We start from the raw sequence: 21,507 nt of genomic DNA, 5'->3' as shown, positions 1-21,507 counted from the left end.
GTTCTCCCTCTGCATGCAAATCCCTGCGCTCATGTTATCTCTAGCTTAATTTATCTGATTTGATGTACACCTAGGTGCTTGAGGGTTGAGGGACATTTATATGTGATAGGTAGGCGATGAAAAAAAACTTGAGATCTGTCAGAAGAATCTGTTACAGCCCAATCAATACTGGAATTTATTAAGGGCCAAACCCTCGCAGATAAGCTGATCTGAACACCAGCTCACGTCAGCTTGTAAAGTGTTTTATTTAAGCTCCTCAGGCCTGTCTGTGCAAGCCGCTCAGCAACCCCCCTTGAGTAGGGCTGTATCGGATATCAACCATAATCAAAGTTATCGATCAATTTAATTAAAAATACAGTGAATCTGCCTCACTGTCGTTTCATTTGGCATCTTCATTTATAACTTGTAAGACAGACATGTATATTTCTGACTACTGGCTTGATTTTTAAACGAGAGCTTAATGTTAGTGCACTTGCAGAGGCCTTTGTTTATTTCATCTTCTTAACTCCCCCCCCACAGGGCGCTATTGTGGGTGGAAAATTCTGCTGTGTGTGCGGAGATCATGACGCAAAGCGGAGAAGACAGGAATGAACTATTTTAAACACAGAAAACAGACTGGATGAGTTAGGAGAACTATAGGTCTAAAGTAAAGAAGTAAAGTGCCGTGCAGATGTTATGACTTCATACTGTTTTATCTGTTTGGGCTGACATCCGTCCACTTATGTTAATTAATTACAATAAAGCCAAATCATTTATCGTAGAGTATGTCAACATGTAAGTGTCTCTTCATGTTGGAAGTGAGAAATAAACTCTTTTCCCTGCGTGCTGTGGAGTTTTTCTGTGTTTGGGTCACACACTGTACACTACGGAGGGTGGATAATGGGTACACGTTAACCTCCTCTGCCTCCCACACAGGTGGTGCTATCGGTCATCAGCGATCGTCCAGAGGGACAATAGGTTGATCGAACTGTGGAGCACAATGCCCAACCCACCCTCCACCCCAGGTTCTCTATTTAAAGAACCACATCTACTGTCATTAATGCTCTGCTCCTGTTTTACATGGATGTCTGTGGAGGTCCGGTCCCCCAAAACAGCGCCGCACCACCAAATTGAAGTTGCTGCAGGTAGAATAACAATCCTCTTACTGTTTAATGATATGCACTTATGCTACTATATTATACGGGTTTAGTATGTTTATGTAGAAAATTACATTTTACATGTGAAAAAATAAATCTGTCAGTGTAATGCAGCGGACGAAAATATCGAGCACCACAGAGAGACAGCTTCTTAATGGCCTCCAGCATATATTTCCCATACAGTAATGGCATGTTTCCAATAAGTTACTATGGGCTGATTTATTTGCCTAGTTGCTTGTTGGCTGTTTCCTGGTTGTGATGGAGAGCGGCCTAGAAAAGGGCCATGGATTTCTAATTCGCTTGTCAGAAAAGAGTCTCAAAAGCACCGGTGACACGGGCTGATCCCTGACAGGCTTCCCACCCACAAACTCTACCTGATGAGTTTGACAGAACAACAGAAGTGCCACACTGATGGACTGAACTCTCCTCACTGTGGCAGCACCCCTGTTTACACCTTAAATAGCAGGTAAAATTAACATAGGTCCTTATCACCAGAGCCACAGTAACAAGACTAAATTGCACAAATATGACCAAAATCATGAAAAACAGGTGGTCCAACACTAATTATATTGTACTCATACTTATTATAATTTATACATACTAAAATAGATTTGAATGACAGTGGCAGGTGCTGCCTACTCACTGCCAGCGCCCTGGGGCACATTATTTTTCACTTCTTTGTTATTTCTATTTTTCTGTTTAGCTAATCATTAAAAACAAACTCACTCTCTGTGTAAACAGCAGAGAGACAAAAGCACAAACCCACCACTTTTGAAGCACATATATTGGCTGTATTTTCAGCGCTTTAATCTTTAGTCGTGAGACACACTGTCATGTGTGATGTCAGTATCCCATTCTGGTCATTTCCACACAGAATCCAGTTTCAAATCGTGGGGATTAACTGCCCACTGCCACTGATAATAACCAGAAATACCAAAATGTCTATTAAAGCAGGAGCAGAAAAATCCAACTAGACAATTCACTGATTGTTTTATGCTTAGCTGTGGCCCCATAAACATTGCAGAGAACACAAAAATAGCTGCCATGGTAAGAAAACTATTATCTATAATACTGCAAGTAATATGGCTTGTTATGGATATGTATGAATGAAGTCGTGAGCCATATCTAAGAGACAGAAAGCCATCTCTCTAACAGACTGAAGAACACAGTGATATTACAAACTCCATGTCTGGAAAAGGCTTTATATTGTTGGTGCTATTTAAGCTGCTTTGCATCCCACCTATACCCCAGCAGCAGGCCAAGTGGGGTAATCCAGACATTCAGCGACAGTTTCCAGACTTTCCCAAGCCAGATGAAATATATAATATTTCCAGTGGGTTTGGGTCCATCCAGAAATCCTCCAAAGCAGCAGTCCCCAACCTTTTTTGTGCCACGGACCAGTTTATGTCTGACAATATTTTCACAGACCAGACTTTAAGGTGTCGCGGATAAATACAACAAAATAAAACCGGTACCCCCAAAAAAGAAGAAAGATTTATTCCTAACACACGGGAAAAGACCCAGGCAAACCGAGTTAACGATAAAAACAATAAAAAATAATAATGATAAAAACCCTGAAAACCATAAATTTCACACCCGAGCCTCAACTCTCATGGCCCAGAACCGGTCCATGGCCCAGAACCGGTCCATGGCCCGGGGGTTTGGGACTGCTGCTCTGAAGGGAAGTGCACAGGAGGCATCCTAAGCAGAAGCTTGAGTCGCCTCAACTGACTCTTTTCAACAGAAAAGAGAAGTGCGTCTACTGTGACCTGCTATGGCAGTGGTGTCCAATCCCAGGCCTCGAGGGCTGGTGTCCCACAGGCTTTAGATGTGTCCTTGATCCAACACAGCTGATTTAAATGGCTAAATTACCTCCTCAACATGTCTTGAAGTTCTCCAGAGTCCTGGTAATGAACTAATCATTTGATTCAGGTGTGTAGACCCAGGGTGAGATCTAAAACCTGCAGGGCACCGGCCCTCGAGGCCTGGAGTTGGCCAAGCCTGTCCAATGGGATATTTAAGCCTATTCCACTGTTTTTCAGCAGAGAGTCATGCCCTCAGATTTGCAGGTATACTGACTCTCATCCTGGCTGCAAAAGATTCCAGTGCATTTAAAGGTTGAAGGCCAAGCTCTGATGAAGATAATGGGAAAAAAACCCAAAAAAAAACAAACAAAAAAAAACAAAACAGGAACGCTTTTTTTTTTTTAGGTTCTCGAGATAGAAACCCTCCTACCCAGGGCTGATCCTGTCCATGAATATCACAAACAGGATAGGAAATAAGGGGGAGTCCTAGAGGAACCTGACACTCACTGAAAATTTGCTTGACTTTATGCCAGAAAGGGCTCTAACTTCGGGTTATACAAGGACCTGATGGGGTATAAAAACTTAATCCCAGAGGACACCACACAGGTGTCCCTGGGGAGTGTGGTCATAAGCCTCGTCATGTAGACCTGGTGGTCAAACTCCCATGACCCATCCAGACTGCAGTTCTGATGAATCCAGCGATATTGCATAAATGTATTATACTGAAGTCACATACTGGTAAAAAAAAAAAGTCTTATTAAGCTGGCAGAACCACAAGCCAATTAATAGCTCATTAATTATGAGAAAATCTAGCAGCTGTAGCAGGAAGATTAAGAAAGCCCAAAACAAAAACTACAGCGGCACACAGGGAGCATTTTCCAGCCTCTTAAGCAGAGAAGTGACTTTGTTTGACATCCACCACAGAGGGAACAAAGAAATCAATAATGTTACACCATGCTGCCATCTTAAACTGCACATTCTGGAGAGACATACAAGAAAAGGAGTCGGGGTCTATAAAAGTCTATAAAGATGGTCTTTCTAGTCATTTTAGATTTGCAGAGATGAATCAAAGAGCTGAGAACCTACACTCCAACAAGTCGGCCAGAGTCTTGGTCCGCAGCGCGACTGGACGTTTGGTTTTGTCGTTGGTGATGGCGAACTCCTGCATTCCCAGCTCCTCGGCCACTTTGGCCTGCGTGCGGTTGTTTACCAGGGAGCTACGGAGGAGCTGCGGGCGAACAAACAGAGGATCGCATTTTAAAGTCCGCCTGTCGGAACACTGGAAACACCAGAGAAAGATCCACACTGCAGAAGTACACAGAAACATCAAAATGGAAGGGAAACATGAAATAATTCATCAAAGACAGACATGGTTACGCTGAATAAATGTTTCAGGGTGATTGCACGTTAGTCTGTTAAATATTGCATTGTGACTTGGAGCTGAGCGCCTTTACAACATGTTAGATTGGTTGAAGTACATTTAAGTCCCTAAAAGGAAAAACAAAAACACTTTAAATATAGCTACAAGATGTAGAAAAGAGCAAATGGAATGCAATATGACTGAATGTGTCTTGCTGTGATATGCCCTCCTTAACAGTACACACGCAATCACAATTGGAGCCACAGAAACACGCACTAGTTGAATGGGCACTTTTTCTTCCTCCCAATTTGAAATCCATTTCAGATGTACCCCATCTTGACTCTTGGGCATTGCTGGAGCTTTCAGTCTCTAAACCAAAGCTCACTGGATGCTTTTACAAAAATTACGTCATGAAATATCCATAAAAAATAAAATAAAAAAATAACTGCAGAGGTTCTTATTCAGTTTTTAGACCAGCTCAATCCTTACAGCCTCCAGCAGTGGGGTCCTCTGAAGAGAAGTGCTGATGCTCGACTAAAAAGACGGCGCCGCAATGCTGTTTGACGCCGTCGGAAAATGGACTTGCGTGTTCAAAGTGTGATCATTTGCTTTGTACCTGTGGTACAAGCCGTGCAGGTTCGCGCACACGCGACTTTATTTTTCAGACACTTGACAGCTTCTGCAAAAATGTGCCAACAAAGATGTGTTGCTGAAAACCACTGAACAGTTCCGTCTCATGACAATACCCATCACGAGGAGTACAGTAAACATACAGGCACAGCATGAGGGGGGTGAGTGGAAGAGAGCTGTGGAAGCAAAAAGGCAAAAAAAAGAGAGGAAGATCACAGATTTATGAGAAAGGAAGAAGGTGGGGAAAGAAATCTCACCCCTCAAATGATGTAAAAGGCAGGAGACGGTGGAATAAAGACCAAACACGGGTGTAAAAGAGAAAGATGTGAGAGGTACATGGCTGCAGGTGGAAAACAGCCTTAGGGGAGTGTTTTAAGTGATTTGATCTTACTGTTAAATGTCCTTCATGGTGGTCAGGAAAGTGGATGAAGAGATATTCTGTGGCTACCAGCTGCATGATGGAGTCTCCCAGGAACTCCATCCTCTGGTTGTGGCCCCTGGATAAGAAAAATAAAGGAACAGCGAGTGGGGTAAACAGAGGCGAGACATGGAGAGAAAACACAAGGTTACCGAAGGATAATGTGGGAAATGAAACGATATGTGGGATGGGAGGAGGGTTAAAAAAAAGGGGGAACAGGGAGCGTTTCACATGAGGTCATTCATGTACACATCAATGGGGCATGAAAGGCATCGCGCTCTCTCGACAAATCTACCGAGCTTTTAGTCTTTTAACAGAAACGGCAAAGTCGGCTGATGTACATTTCATGGGTGGCCTCTGGGAACAGCTGCACTGACAGGGTGTGTGACAAGTCGGAAGCAGCCTGAAGTAGCAGGCCCTTATGAAGAAATCCTTCAGCTTTGATTGCAATTCAAATTTAAAGGTAAGAAGAAAAAAAAAGAAAGAAAAGAAAAAATTCTGGTGCACCTGCAGGAGAGCCTGTCAAAATCCTAAGCCTACAAAGGCAGCAACTGTGCGCACAGCTTTAGAGAACATCTTTTAACCCTCCAACAATTCCTAGAAAAAGCTCATGGCAGCACTGTGATACTGTACATCAGCTTCCTGCCTTTCTCCACTACCAGTGAAAGGCAGGGAGGATACTGTAACTCCCCGCACAGTGTTAGACAGGGCAGGACGAGAGGGGTGTGAGGGGGGGGGTACGCAACTGCTGTTGCTGCTGTAATGGTCATTAATTAAACAGAATTATAGATTAGCATTGCAGATGTGGGCTGGTGCCATGCCAGGCAGGCAGGAAGCGTAGGGTAGGGTGGGCGTGAGCGAGCGCCATGCAAGCAGAGAGGTATATTCAGCAGCAGAGCGCATATCCATCTATAGCTAAGAGCTCCATGCAGGAGGGGAAGTCTGAAGATGAGAGAGGAAGATACAGAGGGAGAAGATGAGGAGGTGGTTGACATCAAAGAGAGAAAAAGGCCAAAGTTTATTGTCCAATTTTTAGCGCTTCTGCCTTTTATGAGCCGCCGCCAAAGAGATCTGAGGTTAAAACAGAGCGAAACTGCAGTTAAAGCATATTAAGCAGAAATGTGTCCGTCTAGATTTTTGATTAAAGTCTTCATTTGTTTTTTCTTTGTTCTTTTGACCAATTGTTTATCTCGGGGCGGCTGTGGTTCAGCAGGCAGAGCTGGCTGCCTGCCAATCGGAAGGTCGGTGGCTCAATCCTCGGCTCCTCCAGAACATATATCAAAGTGTTCCTGGGCAAGATACCGAGTCTGTGTGTCTTTGTGTGTGCGCAAGATAGTTAGAAAGCACTCAAAGGCATGGAATAAAGTGCTGCACGAACGTGTGTGAATGGATGAAATCGGCTTTGAGTGCTCAGGTAGAGTAAAAGTGCACTATATAAGTACCGGCCCATTTACCATTTACAATGAAAAATATACACTAGAACTGTTGAACTGGACCGACAGTTCTAAAACTCAATGCATCACCATGTAAAAGAGAGAAAAGCAGCAAGTTTTCCCGATTGAAAGAGTTAATTTAGAAAAGTATTATCAAGTGTCATCCTTTTAAAAAAACGATCGTACAGTGGTGAAGTTTTTGCTAAGCCTTTACACCTGTGTAGTTGGCTTTGGGGTATAATTATAAAGTTATGTCCACAAAATAAGTGACGACCACACGTGATTTCAATTTCTCCCCTTCAAGCTAGCCTTCCAGCGTGGCTGTTAATTTCCAATCACACCCTGGAAGTCGTTTTGTCACCACATGCGCTTGTGACTCAATGTGTCTGGGACCTTATCCAGTGTGCCCAAACAATTTTAATTTCACTTTGTGGATGTAAAAAAAACATACAAAAACCACTTTCAGTGCACTTGGTGCCAACAGTTCAGGTGGTTTGTGGTTTTCAGGATGTTAAAGTAGAATTTTGGAATGATTTGGTCACGACTTCGCGGTGCACAACCCCGTGAATGTCAAACAAAATGGTGAGCATGCTCTTGGTTGCACTCCAGACTTAATGCATTTCCTTTGAGCTTGAACACTGAAGGCTGCTGTTTGGTTATTGAGTTGTAGCCAGAAACCCAGATCCCAGCATCGCTGATGATCCTTGACATGAAAGTTTGGTCAGTTTAACAGAAAAGGCTCTCGGAGGCCTGTGGTGAAATTCAAGTAGTAAACAAACTACTTTCAGGAAGAGAGTTAATATTAGCAGCCATGCTGGAAGCACTCTACGGGTACACAAGGAGAGAAACTCATCCAAACTTAAATCTGATATCATTTCTGATTTTTCTAGAACAGCAGATCTTTTAACTCCATATTTTGCCTCCGCGCCACTGAGGTCATCCACCCAAGTGGGTCTCTCCTAATGGCCTACCTAAAAATGAAAGGTGACCGGGCCCGGACCCGCCTCGTAGAAACCCGTTTTTTAATCAGTTCTAAACACTGCTTTTGTGTCCACTGTGAAAGTTTTGTTGCTGCTGTTTTGTTTTAGCTGTTATGTGTATTGATATTTATTTTATTATTTGACTTGATGATGGTAGAAGCATAAGAAGTGGGAGTGCTAACTACAAACTACAACACCAGCATAATGTTGCCGTCTTCAGGTTTAATCGATTTTCCTCGTAACTCTTTATTTTAATTTTACTTGTCACTCAAACTCCTCTTAAATATGTAAATGTTTAATACGAGAAAGAAGAAACTGATTTTAATTGTTGCGCACTCAAAGATCACAGAACAGTTGATACACCAAGAACTTTTTTATATCACTGTGTATTCGAGGCCCAGCTTCATTAGGAGTGAAGGGACACTGCCTAATGCAGACTCCACATTAAAAATAATCACAGAGCTTCTTAATGAAAAGGCTCTGCTGCAGCTCATGAGAGCGTGGAGAACTGAGGTGGGAAAAGCAGGGGGATAAGGGGAGGGGAACAAAGACCAGAGATCAGTCAGTTTTCATCCTGCACCTCAGCACTGTCCATGTGCACACGTGTGGTAAAAGGCTCAAAATCTATCACGTATACCGTTTGAGAGCTGAGTAAAACCGGGGATGCCAGAAAGAATGTGGTGGATAGGAGACGATTGAAAAGGTGTAGTGTGAGCTAATTTCACATCCAATAGGAGGCAGAGCGGGAAGGCAAAGAGGGGAGTGACAGTGAGAGATGAAACGGAAAAAAGGCAAGAGATGGGGGGGAAAAAGAAGAGATAGAGTAGGTCAAAGAGGAATGCGTCGCCGTGTGAAGCGGCACAAAGAGCCATCCCTTATTCACTTCAACAGCAGAGGCACAATGCTCCAGTAAGGTGGGGGAAATTGAAGTAAAGTGTGGAGCCGAGGTCTTTATCCGCCTTTGACTTTGATCTAAAACACCTTTAACAGGCCCTCTGAAGAGGCGGCGACAGGCTGCCCGCTCCAAAAAGGGGCAAGCGCACCATTTTTAAAGCCCATTTTTAAAGCCCATTTTTCTCTTTTTAGGGAAATAATGTTCTTGTTTCATATGTGCATGCTTGTGTAAGCTTCAGATGTGTAATCGCCAACTACTTCTGACAAAGTTTTGCTTTAGTTGGGGGAAACTGGAGCGGTCACTTTGGACTCCGAACATAAGGAAACTGAGTGATTTTAGGCAACCGGGAAAAAAGGGGGGAAACCATTTGCACCACATGAAAAGAGCAGTTTTAATTTAAAATGACTCTCTGACAGAAAGAAATCTCAGGGTCTCTTCTAGCAAAGCTGCACTGAACAGAAAATGAAGCTGGAATTAGATTTATATAAAAGCTTAATTTACAAACTATTTAATAAACTATGTAATGAAACAGGCTGAAAGCTGTGTAGTTTGCATCATTTGAGCTCATCTTATTCAATCTCAGCGTCAGGAAATTCTTTATAGGAGATCATGCAAGTGGAATTCTATTTGCTTAAAGAGTGGTCACTGCTCAATGTTATTTTCTAATTTCTATTTTCAAACTAAAGTAAACTGCAAATTCCTATTACCCGTTGGCTTACATCCATCACATACATACACAGTGAATGCTTACATTAGCCCAACACTTCTCAAAGCATCTAAAGCTGAGAGGTTTTGTAAAAACCACATCAACATACACTTAGGTCCATAGTTTTTGGGTAAAGGCACAATTTTGGTCATGTTGCCTCGGTGCACACCACCATTTTAACCCAGGCAATCAAGATGTGATTGAAGTGCCGCTTTAATGCAAGGAGCTTAAGGAAAGTATTGCAGAAATTACAGCCAATTTTAGACACACTCCCCATTTTCTTAAGACTGAAAAGCAACTGGATACTTCGACTGACGACCACTTTTATGGTCATGCAAGGGCTGTTCAACTTTTTCCATTAAAAATCAACCAGATTAAAGATTTGCACAGTTGATTTGGTAGTTTTTAACTGGAAATCTAAAATATGTCTAAAGAGGCGAGGCCTTAATTAGACTGAAAAAACAAAATAAACTTATGAGAGAGGCGGCAAAAACAACAGGAGCGGTTAAATCAGCAATCTGATGAAGGATTGAAGAGAATGAAGGTACTGGCCGGCTCAGCAACATCAGTGCCTTTGACTAAAACCGACACTGGTCGAAGATAAAAGTAGAAATATTTAAGTATGAGTGACATAAGGACTTATTTCAGTTAATTCAATCATTTTTTTAAATGCCAAAGAGCTCATAGCATTGTTTTGGGAGGGGAAAACCCCTCATAGACTTGTTGTTAGCCACTGGATAAGGCAAGTGATGTCAAACGTTACGCTGCAAACCTTAACACAAGTCCTGAAAGAATATTTGACAAAGTTCGGAGAACCTTTTAGAGCTCTGTAGTCCTTTTGTGTAACTGACTCATGGATAACACTCAGTGTTTGGTTGGTTATTCTGAGAGTTTCTTCTCCGTTTTCTTTTTCTTTTTTTTCTGGTTTACTGTTGATATTAATGCTTTTAAGATAATAACAAAGCTTTTGTTGAACAAGGTGTTCTGGATTCAGACTGCTCTAAACAGTCAGCTTTGTTTACTCCTGGGTCCGTACGTCATCGATGAGATCCCTGAAATGGTCATCTCTGGTGCACAGCTCCGGCTGTGAGCACAGCAACCTGAATCTTTTGTTTATGAAGGGCAGCCAATCAGAACTAAGCTAGTCTAATGGGAGGGCAGACAGGAGCTGCACCAGCTTGCTTCAGAGAGTTTATTATAGATTATTTTTAATAAAATATTGTAAATTGCATTTGTGAATCATGCAAAGCTGTCCAAGTCCAACAATAAAACTGTGAAACTGGAAATCAGCATAAGAGGCCTCCTTTATTAGATAATCTGCAGTGATTAGAGGTCCGAGAATAAAGCGGCAAAGAAGCTTCTCTGTACTTTATACATTACTCTGCTTTTCAGAGCAGCCTGAATCACAAATATTTCATTCACTAATTTCCTTTAACTTTCAATTTTAACCTAAAACTACCGTATAAAATATAAATGCACATATAAATGTTTCAAATGCCTTCCTTTCAAAGCTGTACAGTGAAATGTGCTCTCATTGAACAAACACTGAACATGAAGAAAAAGCCGGACCCCGTTTCATCCTTTTTCCCTAACAGTGAGATACTTGCAACACACCCAGCTCTTCCGCTGTGAGAGGAGACAGGAAGCTCATCGCCTGGGGGCCGCAGCTCTCCATTACTGCTGTCTGATGCTAGCCTCCGGTCTCCGCCGCATCAAGACACCATCAGCTCCCACCCCTGCATCTTGCACTGTCTTCTCCTTCTAGGTCAGTTTCTCCTGGGTCACTCCCGTCTCTTCATCTTCGGCCTACCTTTTCGCGTGACCCTCCTTTCCATTTTCTGACCTTATTCTTGTCTCTATCACGACAGCCTGACCCACTTTGGTATAACCTTTGGTCCTTATGGGCAGCCATTGCTCAGTTCCAGCTTTCAAGTCAGTCGGCTCTATTTAGGTCAACATGCCTTTGGCTACTAATGAGCTACTGAACATAAATTACCCTGAAAATATATTAATTTGTTCGTTTTTGCTCCAGGAAAAGCAACAATACAATTCAGAAAAATAAAGAATACATTAGTTTAAATTGCCAGATCTGCATTTTTTATTTATTTATTTGTTTTTAAACGTGATGTCACCATATTGGAAAATATAATCGGGATCAACCTTGAGTTGGAAAGTCCTTAAAGTGAAGCGTAGTAGGAGACAAACCTCAGGACCTCTAATCAACTTTAGTGACCCTGGCTGGAGAGATATTTGACATTTAAGTGATGGATTAGAACATGCACAGCAGTGTGTGTGTGTGCGTGGATGTAATACACACATGCACACTCACACACGCACACAGAGCAATGTCCTAGTCCAAATCTAAGCAAGCAATTACAGAGTGCAGCCTGCCAATAAGATATCAGAGGTGTGCTGCCAAGGCTAATTTGCTTTAGCTGTCAAACTCACTATTGCGTTGTTTGGTGGAGCTCAGAAGTGAGTTAAGCTTCAGTTGCAAATAACCCTCTCATAGTCTGACTCAGAAACACCTCAAATTGGAGTGAACGGTCTCATTAGCGGAAACATTTTGCTATGAAAATTGCAATCTTTTCAGCCTTTCATGTGACGAGCAAACGAGCGGTGGGTACACCGCAGCTACACAATAACGACGTGTTTGTTTCGGGCAGACCCGGCCTCTCTCTTCCCGATCAATTTTTAAGTCGTCCTTGTAGAAGTTTGTAACTTTACTGACTATTGAACAAATGTCAAAACAGAGGCGGAAAAAAAATATTCCAGTGTTCCAATGTCAGTGATAAATCACAGCAGCACTGCAGTGAAACACTGTAATTAATAGAAAAAGGGGGAAAAAAAGCAAACATACACCTTAGAATTACTGTCTATGTTTTATTGTATGTAGTTTAATGCTCATGTTTAGCTCTATATGTTGTGTTTGAACCCTGCAACATTCATAGAGTTAAATAATCTTAACCATTTAAGCCATTTTAACCTTTTTTTTTTTAAATGCAACTTTCTTCTGATTGGCTGCCACTAAGCTTGAACAGCAGGTGGGTGGGACTGTTGTGTTTAAAGTCAAGTATGTGTGCCTGAAACATGGAGCACGAGCAAATAGTTCAAAAATGACACCCTATCTCCTTTTCTCAATTTCTCTCGTATCTCAAAGGAAACTGTCACGAGGCTACGGAAAGGTAGGAAGGAGAATTTTTGAGAACTCAGGAAAAGAGAAACTCGGTTATCAGAGAATCCAACTGTTCTCACATTAATCCCCTTACCTGTGTGTCCAGCACACAGCCTACAAAGTAATGTGTTCTTATTCTTTCTAGCTCGAGAGATGATCCAATGTAACTCCTTTCCTTTAAGATTCCCATGACCAAAGTCAAATTCCCTCCATCCATAACTTATCCAGGAGAATTCACCCAGCTTTTACGACTGCCACGCAGACACTTCCGGATCACTTCACCCAGTTAGGAACCTTCCAAAGCGAAATTGACTATTAGACTGCAAAGCCAATTCAGAAGTGTGCCTTAAGCCTGCGTTCTCTGAACCTGATCTCCACCTGCAGCAGATTCTGTTAACTAGTCCACAGTGGAGAGCAGAGCAGGAGGAGGACAACTGACGCCAGCTGCAGTGCTGGAGCTGAAGTGCATCCAACCATGGGACGAGATCCTCTCTAAGGAAGCAGCTGAATGATCTAGAAGACTGCAACAGTAACAACCTGGCAAAAGACCCAGGCGACGGGGCACTGGTTCTCAAACTGTGGGGCGGCGCAGCCACTCTCAAAAAATCATAATCATGATTATTTTGGTTAAATGTCCCTTTATACAACTTTTTTTTTCCAACAGAATACTTCAATTAAAAAAAATCTAATTAAATGAAATAAAAAAGGTAGAGGTGGTGGAGTGTAGAAAGTTAGGGTTTAATCAGGGAGTGTGTTTGACTATAAAGCCTCATATAAAGTCTCATAAAAGCAACCTCAAGTCCCAACCGGCCTGCCTCCATCACGAGATGTCGGTCTAATGCAAATAGGCGGCCTCAGTTTAAGCGACATAAAGCCCAGGCTGAGAGCCCACTGTCACGTGTTACTGAAAGCCTGAGAGACACAAACAGCTTCGGTCAGTTTTTTCAATGTTTTCACAGAATCAGGAAATCCAGAGTCTGAGGAAAAACGCATCGCTGTACAGGAAACCCAAGGAAAACAACAACTTTTTCCAGATTATTTTGTTTCATTTATACTGGAAGTGAAAATAAAATTAGAATCTATTTGCCCAGCTGGAGAAGGAGCAAAGGACAAGGTGTCCCTTAGTTTCTCAGATTCAGCCTCAATTTTGTTTCGGTTTCAAAAACCTGAAATGGTTGAGTAAACAAATTACCTTCTGAAAAAGGGTCTTTTGTGTAACAGTGTTATACATATATAAATATATATGACAAAGTAAATAAGGACAAGCAAAAAGTTTTAAATGAGAATCCAGGAGTTCACAGGGTGGACAGTGAAATAAGACATGAATCAAACCTCCTTTTTCCCATGTGACAGCAGGGTTATGGCCTCACAGGTACCACAGACTACAAACACGAGGACCTCACAGTCCCCTGGGCCTCACTCTTGGCTGTGAAACCCTCGGATTAGGCTTTGTGCCAACAAACAAACAAAAAAAAAAAAGCCATCTTTCACTAAGGTACTTTGAACATGACATTCAAGACATCATTTGGTACAGAAGCAGCTTTAGTGACGGCAAGAACATGTATAAGCTGCAGGGGGTAAACATAATGATGATGTGGGAGGAGGCGGCTGCCGCATTCACAACAGATACAACAATTTAAAATGCTCAACATATAAAACTCCCAGCATTTCAGATTATATTATACATTATAATGCATCATGCCTCATCACCTCTGAAGGGAGCGGCAGATCAAAGTCTGGCTATTTCTGCAACATCCCTGCAAATTGCATCTGGCCTGCTAGCGCCACACTTTGCATTTTAATTGGCCGTAACTCTATTATCCACAAACAAACAGCGAAGGTACTTACAGGGTGAGGTGGTTAAAGCCCACGGTCCTTAAGGTGAAGGCTCTGGCCAGCAGGCGCACATGTGTGAACAAAACTCCGATAGACTCCTCGAATTGGGTCAGTTTTTGGAGGACCGGCGACGTCTCAATCAGCTGCCTGTCTGTCTGCGGCTCCTGTACCTGGAAAAGGACAAAGATGGCAACAAAGGAGGTTTGCTGACGAGATATGGGGCCCTGAAAGAGCTCTGGTCATTATAGATATAACGAAAACAGACAGAATGCCAGCACTCGCTGATATCTGTTGTTCCTGTTTAAGATGATGGCTGTGGCAACAATAAACAAGACGTCTATTTATCAGTGAGTTCCAGCACTTGGTCTGTTTTGACCCTTCCAAGGCTACGTACGTATGCCGGATCACTGTTCAATATTTGTACCCGAACACACTCCTACTCATCTTTTATAGATTTGAGACTAGCCAGAGTCAACATTTAGCGAGTAGCAATTTTTCAGTGTTTACTTTTTGGCAAGTCCTTAGACCAGGTAAAGAGAGAGCTTAGTGCTAGAGCGAACAGTGATTATGCTAAATTACAGACTGCTTCCAGTGTGCTAACAGTTTGGGAAAGACCCTCCTTTGCTTCTACATAATAACATATCCTCAAACACAAAACCACAGTCCGTGTGTTTTTGTTGTTTTTCTTTCAGTGTTTTGTTTGAAGAGGAAGAACCTGAATCCCCTGCACACACCCCTGACCTAAACTCTGTAAGTGCTGCACCTCACTGTTGCTCTAGCAGATGGATGCATTGCATTAATTTTCTATTATACCTTTTTTCCTGGACTACTAGCAACTACTATAGTAGCTTAGCATGATTCACGGTTTAAAATAAGCCTAATTTATTATAAACCAGACCCTTAAGATCTGATTTAACCTTCTGATCTTCATCCCATTAAAAATATAAGGTTTGAACACGTGGGCACAGCTTTGAGCCAGAGATGCCCAAATTCTCTCACGCTGACATCACACAGAGTTAGGGTGACTGTGTTTGATATGAACATCCACCACTGTAACAGGATATACACTCAGCAGCCAACCAGGTTCAACTCCTGTCTTCTAACGCTGCAAACGTGGTCTGATATGATTATCGTCGTCGAGAGGGTAGGGTTAGGGTTTTGCCCACAGTGCACCCATCTTCTGAAAGTTGCTTCCAGCAGGATAAGATCACGAAGCTGAAATCATCTCAAACTGGTTTCTTGAACACAACGATGTATTTAAATGCCCTCCACAGTCACCGGATCTTAATCCAGGAGTGCACCACCTTTGTGATGTGGTGGAACAGGAGTATGACATCATGGATGGAAATGATTCTAGCCCCCGGTTAAATCTATTATCAGGCAAAAAACCCGACATTAGGAAGGTGTCCCTAACAAAGTGGCCATTGAGTGTATTTGACAGAAAATACAAGCAGTGTAGCTCTATTGGCAGGTTTGTTTTCAACTTGTTTTTAAGTATTGTATAAATAATGTTAAGTATTTTCAGTGTTATTGAATTTCTTGAGTAATATATATTAAATTTTTTACATTGTTTTGTTGTACTTTATTTATATTTTTGCTTATTTCTATCCAGCACTTTCTTACCTTTTGAGTTACTTATGTATTATATTTATCTTTTTTTTACAAGGTATTTTATTACCATTGTTGACCTGTTTTATTTTTTGATACTTCATTTACTCCATTTAAATCAATATTTTGACGCACTGCATTCATTTTATTGAGCTGCTCTTTATTTAACTCACTTCATTATGGGTTATTTTTAACATTTTGGCTAATGTACTGTAGGAATTTCCCAACTTCTGGGCATAAATACATAAAGAAATAAATATGAAATTTTCTGAATAAAATTTGATACGTAGCTATGAATAATGTGCTCGCGTTTGATGCGCCTAATTGCTTTCGCTGTTAAATCTACTCTTTTGCCCTTGCATATACGTTTTGTAATTAATTTTAAAAATGTGCTCTTTGCTTTGGGATATCTCACAGCCCTGAATATGTATCTAGTAACAGCCAGCAAGACCACTTCAAGGATGCTTGAATAACACACCAAAGAGAAACTTGCTCAATGAAGTCGTTCTGCATAAGAGTGTCAGATAAATTCAGTAAATGAGATGAACCTCTGCAGTATGTGCTGCTTTAGGGCCTGTTTAGAGTGTGTGTTTTTCCTCCGCCTCAAAACAAACTCAGATGATCTGGAGCAGATGGAATCTCTTAGTCATTACGTTTTAAGTCAAACAGCTCCCTTTCCCCACCACTCTCTGTAAATCTGATGATTCCCACAGTCAATTAATATCTCTGGTGACTCAGTGGTACTGTAAATGCGCTGGCTTGTTATATGAGCATACTTGTGACTGTGATGAGACTTGAAAAAGCAGGTTTTAGTTGTGTAAATCACTATGGATTATGCTTTTAACATTAGCTCCAGGGCTTGGTGAGTTCAGAGGTAGATGGGTCCAGCAAATACACGCGGCTCTCTTTAGCTACAGTATTTCCTCTTGTCTGTGCTCATTACAAAGAACATATGAAGAAAGAAGAAGAAATGATATGCAAAGAAAATGTGTGCATGCATGTTTGTTAAATCAACAGATATCCTTATGGGTGCATTAATTAGGCTGCTAGAATCAACTAATTGGTCTCTGCGTGGTGCAACTGTTAGCTTGACCAATACATCTTTTCCACAGAAAACAGAAACATTGAGACGTGGACATTCAAAGGGAACGCATGCACATTCAATTGACCTTGTTAGTTTGCTCTATTTTACACTACGAAGTACCCTGAAAATAAGAATAAAGAATACACGCAAGGCTCTCGGAGGCAAGATAGCCACTTTCTTTATTTTCCAGCACTTTCTTTTGTCTGCGTTTTCGTGATGGAATGACAAGTAAACAGCGCTCTCAAAGTCTCCCATGTCGAGCCGCTGCGCAGAGCAGAGATGTATTTTTAAACTCAGTATTTTAATTGGAGTGCTGCCGGTAATGTCATGGTTCCATCTTCCAGTGTGTCCTAAGAAACATTTCACTCCTGCCTTTTTTGCTCCTTCTGTTAATTAACGAAAGGCGTGTAAATGTCATGCATCGCAACTAACGACATCTGACGAGTTCAGCACTCATCGGCGCAAGCTTATCCTTCAGGGGAAATGGCCAGCAGCAAGGCTTCAAACGAAGTGAAGAGGAGAGAGAAAAAAAAGAAGAATCAACAGCAGTTTTGAAAAAAGATGGGGGAAAAAAAACATGTTTGAAATGGCTTCAAAGCATCACTTTCAGCTCAGTCCAGACAGAAAGCAGAATCAGAGCCCAGGTCTTCTGAGGCCAAAAAAATAAAGAATAAAATAAAATAAAAAATCCAGACTCTCATGTATCTCCTCAATAAACTAAAGGAGAAATTTGGCAATCCAAACTCAGTGTAAATGATGTTCTGGTAAATTATTCTGGAGAGCTGGGGGTGATGATGTGCTGGTGTGAATCAAGGAAAAGGGAAGGAGCGGAGAGTGATCCGCAGCATTCTGTAGGGTGAGGCTGCTGCAGGGTAGTGTATGCGTCTATGACAAAGATCTGTGTACGCACAATTACACACACCACCTCCAGCTGCCATCACCGTCGCCTCAAACCTCATTAAGGTAGCTTCTCTCATCTCTGCCCTGTCATCCCCCTCTTGGTCGGGGGGGAGGCTGGCACACCTTGTTACCTTTCAACAGCAGATTTAGGCAATAGAGCCTCATTTAGAAACAGAGAGCACGAACATGTCTGTGTAGGTAGTCAGTCACTCAGGTCATGACGGTCGTGTGCTTCGGTCAAAGGCGACAGGACTTCTTTTAGGTTCTTGAAGAGATTTTAACTTTCATCAGTGCTGATGAGAAGGTAATTTAACCCCTAGTGGGGCTGTCACCTCAGAGGTGGTACCAACACGCCTGGACTGGCCTATGACACCAAAATAGATTTAAATCTCAAGGGACGTCCTGGTTAAATAAAGGTTTAATTAAAATAACATTTTAAAAGACCAAAAAATATATATAAAAAAAAATCTAGAAATGTCATTAAACTCGCATTTTTTTAGTACTTCCTTCTTTTTCTCAAAGCCTGCTTTCAAATATTCGTCTTCTGCTAGGCTCAAAATTTGCTTATTTTCTCCTCTTCTTTTTTAACTGGAGTCATAGTCCATGTCTCAGGGTAAACAACATTCATCACCTCCATTATCTCAGCTCAAGCATTTATTTATTTAAATCAATGTTTTTCCAAAAGAAAATGCTTTAGAAAGGCCAGGATGATGGCTCAGTGGTTAGCAAGGAAGCCTCACAGCAGGAGCGTCCTGCATTACATTTTTGGTTAGAGCTTTTCTGCGTGGAGTTTGCATGTTCTCCAGAAAGGTTAATGCTACCTGTATCAGCACAGGTCACTCTTGCAAAGATGCGCCTTTTCTTCGTCTTCTGATTCTGACACTTCTTTTCCAGCTTCTTCTGATGGAAATTCTCCTACATTCTTGCTTTAAGAGTGCATACTTCTCTCTTAGAACATCACTTGTTTCTCCATGATTCACTTCAAGGCTACAGACCAATCGGCAACCTCCAGGCAACCTCAAATCACTAGGGAACAATGAGTATTTCCCAACATGTTGGCTGGAGGTTCCTGGCCATGTCCAGGTCAGATTGCTGTGGTCACCTGTTGTTTGTATTGAACTGCGTAACTGAAGCTTGAGCTTTACAGTTACTGCCAGCAAACTGCAACAACCGCTCGTCAACATTTGTCCCTGGGGACCACTCGTTGATGGGGTTGCCAGCACGTCTCTCGGCATGGGCGATTGTAGCTTTAAATGCTCGCGGTGATATAAATTTTTCCTCAGGGTGAGAACTTTCTGCACATATTTGAGAATGAGGCCTAATGTTCCAAGTCCAAGATTATATACTTAAATACATAAACAATTAAAGGGTAAATACAGCTTAGATCACATCACGGTTCAGGGTGCTTTCAAGCTACCGAGAGGCTGACACAATTTAGTCAGGTCTTATCCCACTGGCAGAGGACCACCCAGAGGAAACCTCTGCAATGCACAGTGTGTGGTAATGAGGCTGTATGACTACTCATGCACACTTTGGAGGAACCAACCGAACCACAGAGCCATAGCAGGACTGACCCAAGAGCTCCACCCTGCCCACAGTAACTGCTGCCACCGCCTGTGCAGCTCACCAGGAAAACAGGCTGCTGGGTACACAGTGGGTTTAGTCTGAGCACTGAACAAGCTCAACAAAAAACATCCAGGCTCTCTGTGGATCTTGGGGATAACAAATACAGGGTTGAGGAGGCTAAGATATAAAAAAAACCCAAACATATGTTGTAGGTAAACAAAAAAGCACAATGTTATTTTTTGGGGGGGCAAAAGCAGGATGTGTAAAAATGTACATACGCAGCGAGATGAAGAGAATAAAGCGCTTAAAGACGACTCGGCATACACACAAAGAAACACTTTCTCCTCGCAAACACATCAGAGAGAAGGATGCCTGACGGTCCCTGGAGGCCCCATGTGATTCGGGACTGTAATCCTGTTATGGCATCTTTGATCTCTTCTTCCAAATCCTAATTTCAAACAAACACTGTTGACATGTTCAATGTTTCTGGGCAGATCATGCAAAGCAAAGAGCAGCAGAACGGAGAGAGACTGAAGAGACGGATGATGGAGAAAGGATGCGGAGGGGGGAAACGGGGGGATGATGTGGCAAAGAGAAAAGGCAAGAGAGACTGAGTAAGTGAAAAAGCGGATTAGGGTCTCGACCAAAATGGAGAGCATCGAGACAAGGGAACAGAACAATAGAAACTAGTGGAAGGCTACTGGGAGCCTTGTGACAGCCATAAAGAGCTCAGTCAGCCTCAGGCAAAATACCTAACAGCTTGCCCACCTCTGTTACCGACACACACGAGAAGAAGAAGAAAAATAACACGCACATTTAGATGGGAAAACTTCAAAGATTCGCGAAGGCTTTTGTGTCTTGGGGGTGAGGTGAGTTTTAATGAGAGGTACCCAGACAAAATAAACATCAATAATAAAACATATCTCTCCTAACCTGCAGGGGGTGTGGTGGGTAGTTGAGCCAGACCTCCCGCAGATCCTGTGAAGACAGAAACAGAGAAGGGAACAGAGATGAAGAGTCAGAGGGAAGAAATTAGTGCATTTCCCCTTGGCATGAGGGTCATCCTGTTAATGAATATAATTCATTAACACTACAAATAAACACAGCGAATCATTAAAAGTAGCAAAAGAACCCAAAACGAATATTCAAAAACAGCGCATTCTTTATAGATAAAGGGTTATTTCGGCTTCAGATTTGTAATGTTCAAAACCAACCAAAGCTTCCCGGCACAAAATACTACCTCTCACACTGCTTTCCTTCACTGTGAATAGGAACCCAACCTTCAAACGAGTTTTCTGCAACTACTTCTTTTGTTGAATTTTACCTTGCATTTTCTGTGATGTAGCACTTGAACTTGAATATTTTCAAGCCCATGTGCGCACGTGTATGTGTGGACTTTGTTTGCTAAGAGAAACAGAGTGTTGTAAACCACCTGATTTGGACAGATGCACAGGAAATGAGTCAGAGAGTGAGTTGTCTATAAAAGCCACTTGCTTTCCAAAGCAGTGAGTGTGCCTAACGAGGAAGAGACTCCCTCTGAAACGTGACGCTGACAAATCAGTTCATATGTAGGAATTATTAGCGCTATTAGCATTATTAAGAGTAACCTCCAATGAAGTCAACGCAAAGTGGCAAAAACAGACAGTCACTCTAGTGGCCACTAGAGGCTCTCTCCAAATGTGTGTCAACATACACACACATATTAAAAACCACGTTTACAACCTGGTACAAAATACAGTTTAAAGGTTCAATAATCCACCTTGTAAGAGCTCTGGGGATAATTATTTTTATTACTCATTTTTAGTCATTAAACTGGAGTGCTTCACTGTGTGTGTTTTGTGTGTGCGTGCTGTTGGAGCCTTTTGGAGTGTTTTAATGGACTACGTGAGTAATATTATCGCCTTCTATCTGGTGCAGATCAACCTAGAAGTTCTTGCTTCAGTTTTGGTGAAATTCTAGAGCTTTATTAGCGTTC

At 42.0% G+C, this 21,507-nt stretch overlaps 1 protein-coding gene across 5 annotated transcripts in view; it reads right to left on the bottom strand.

The window, feature by feature from the left end:
• drosha (drosha ribonuclease III) overlaps nucleotides 1-21,507 on the bottom strand; it is a 143,242-nt gene that overhangs the window by 23,401 nt on the left and 98,334 nt on the right. For 3 of the 5 annotated variants that reach the window (XM_063483680.1, XM_063483679.1, XM_063483681.1), the window contains 4 exons: nucleotides 20,466-20,510; nucleotides 14,387-14,544; nucleotides 5,323-5,428; nucleotides 4,028-4,169 (listed from right to left, as the gene is read on the bottom strand). In XM_063483680.1, coding sequence (XP_063339750.1) covers nucleotides 4,028-4,169; nucleotides 5,323-5,428; nucleotides 14,387-14,544; nucleotides 20,466-20,510 — 451 coding nt within the window. The other 2 variants (XM_063483683.1, XM_063483682.1) reach the window with 2 other exon arrangements.

This window comes from Pelmatolapia mariae, linkage group LG9 (assembly GCF_036321145.2).
Source record: "Pelmatolapia mariae isolate MD_Pm_ZW linkage group LG9, Pm_UMD_F_2, whole genome shotgun sequence".
Classification (NCBI taxonomy): Eukaryota; Metazoa; Chordata; class Actinopteri; order Cichliformes; family Cichlidae; genus Pelmatolapia; species Pelmatolapia mariae.
This window is presented reverse-complemented; position numbering and strand designations above follow the sequence as displayed.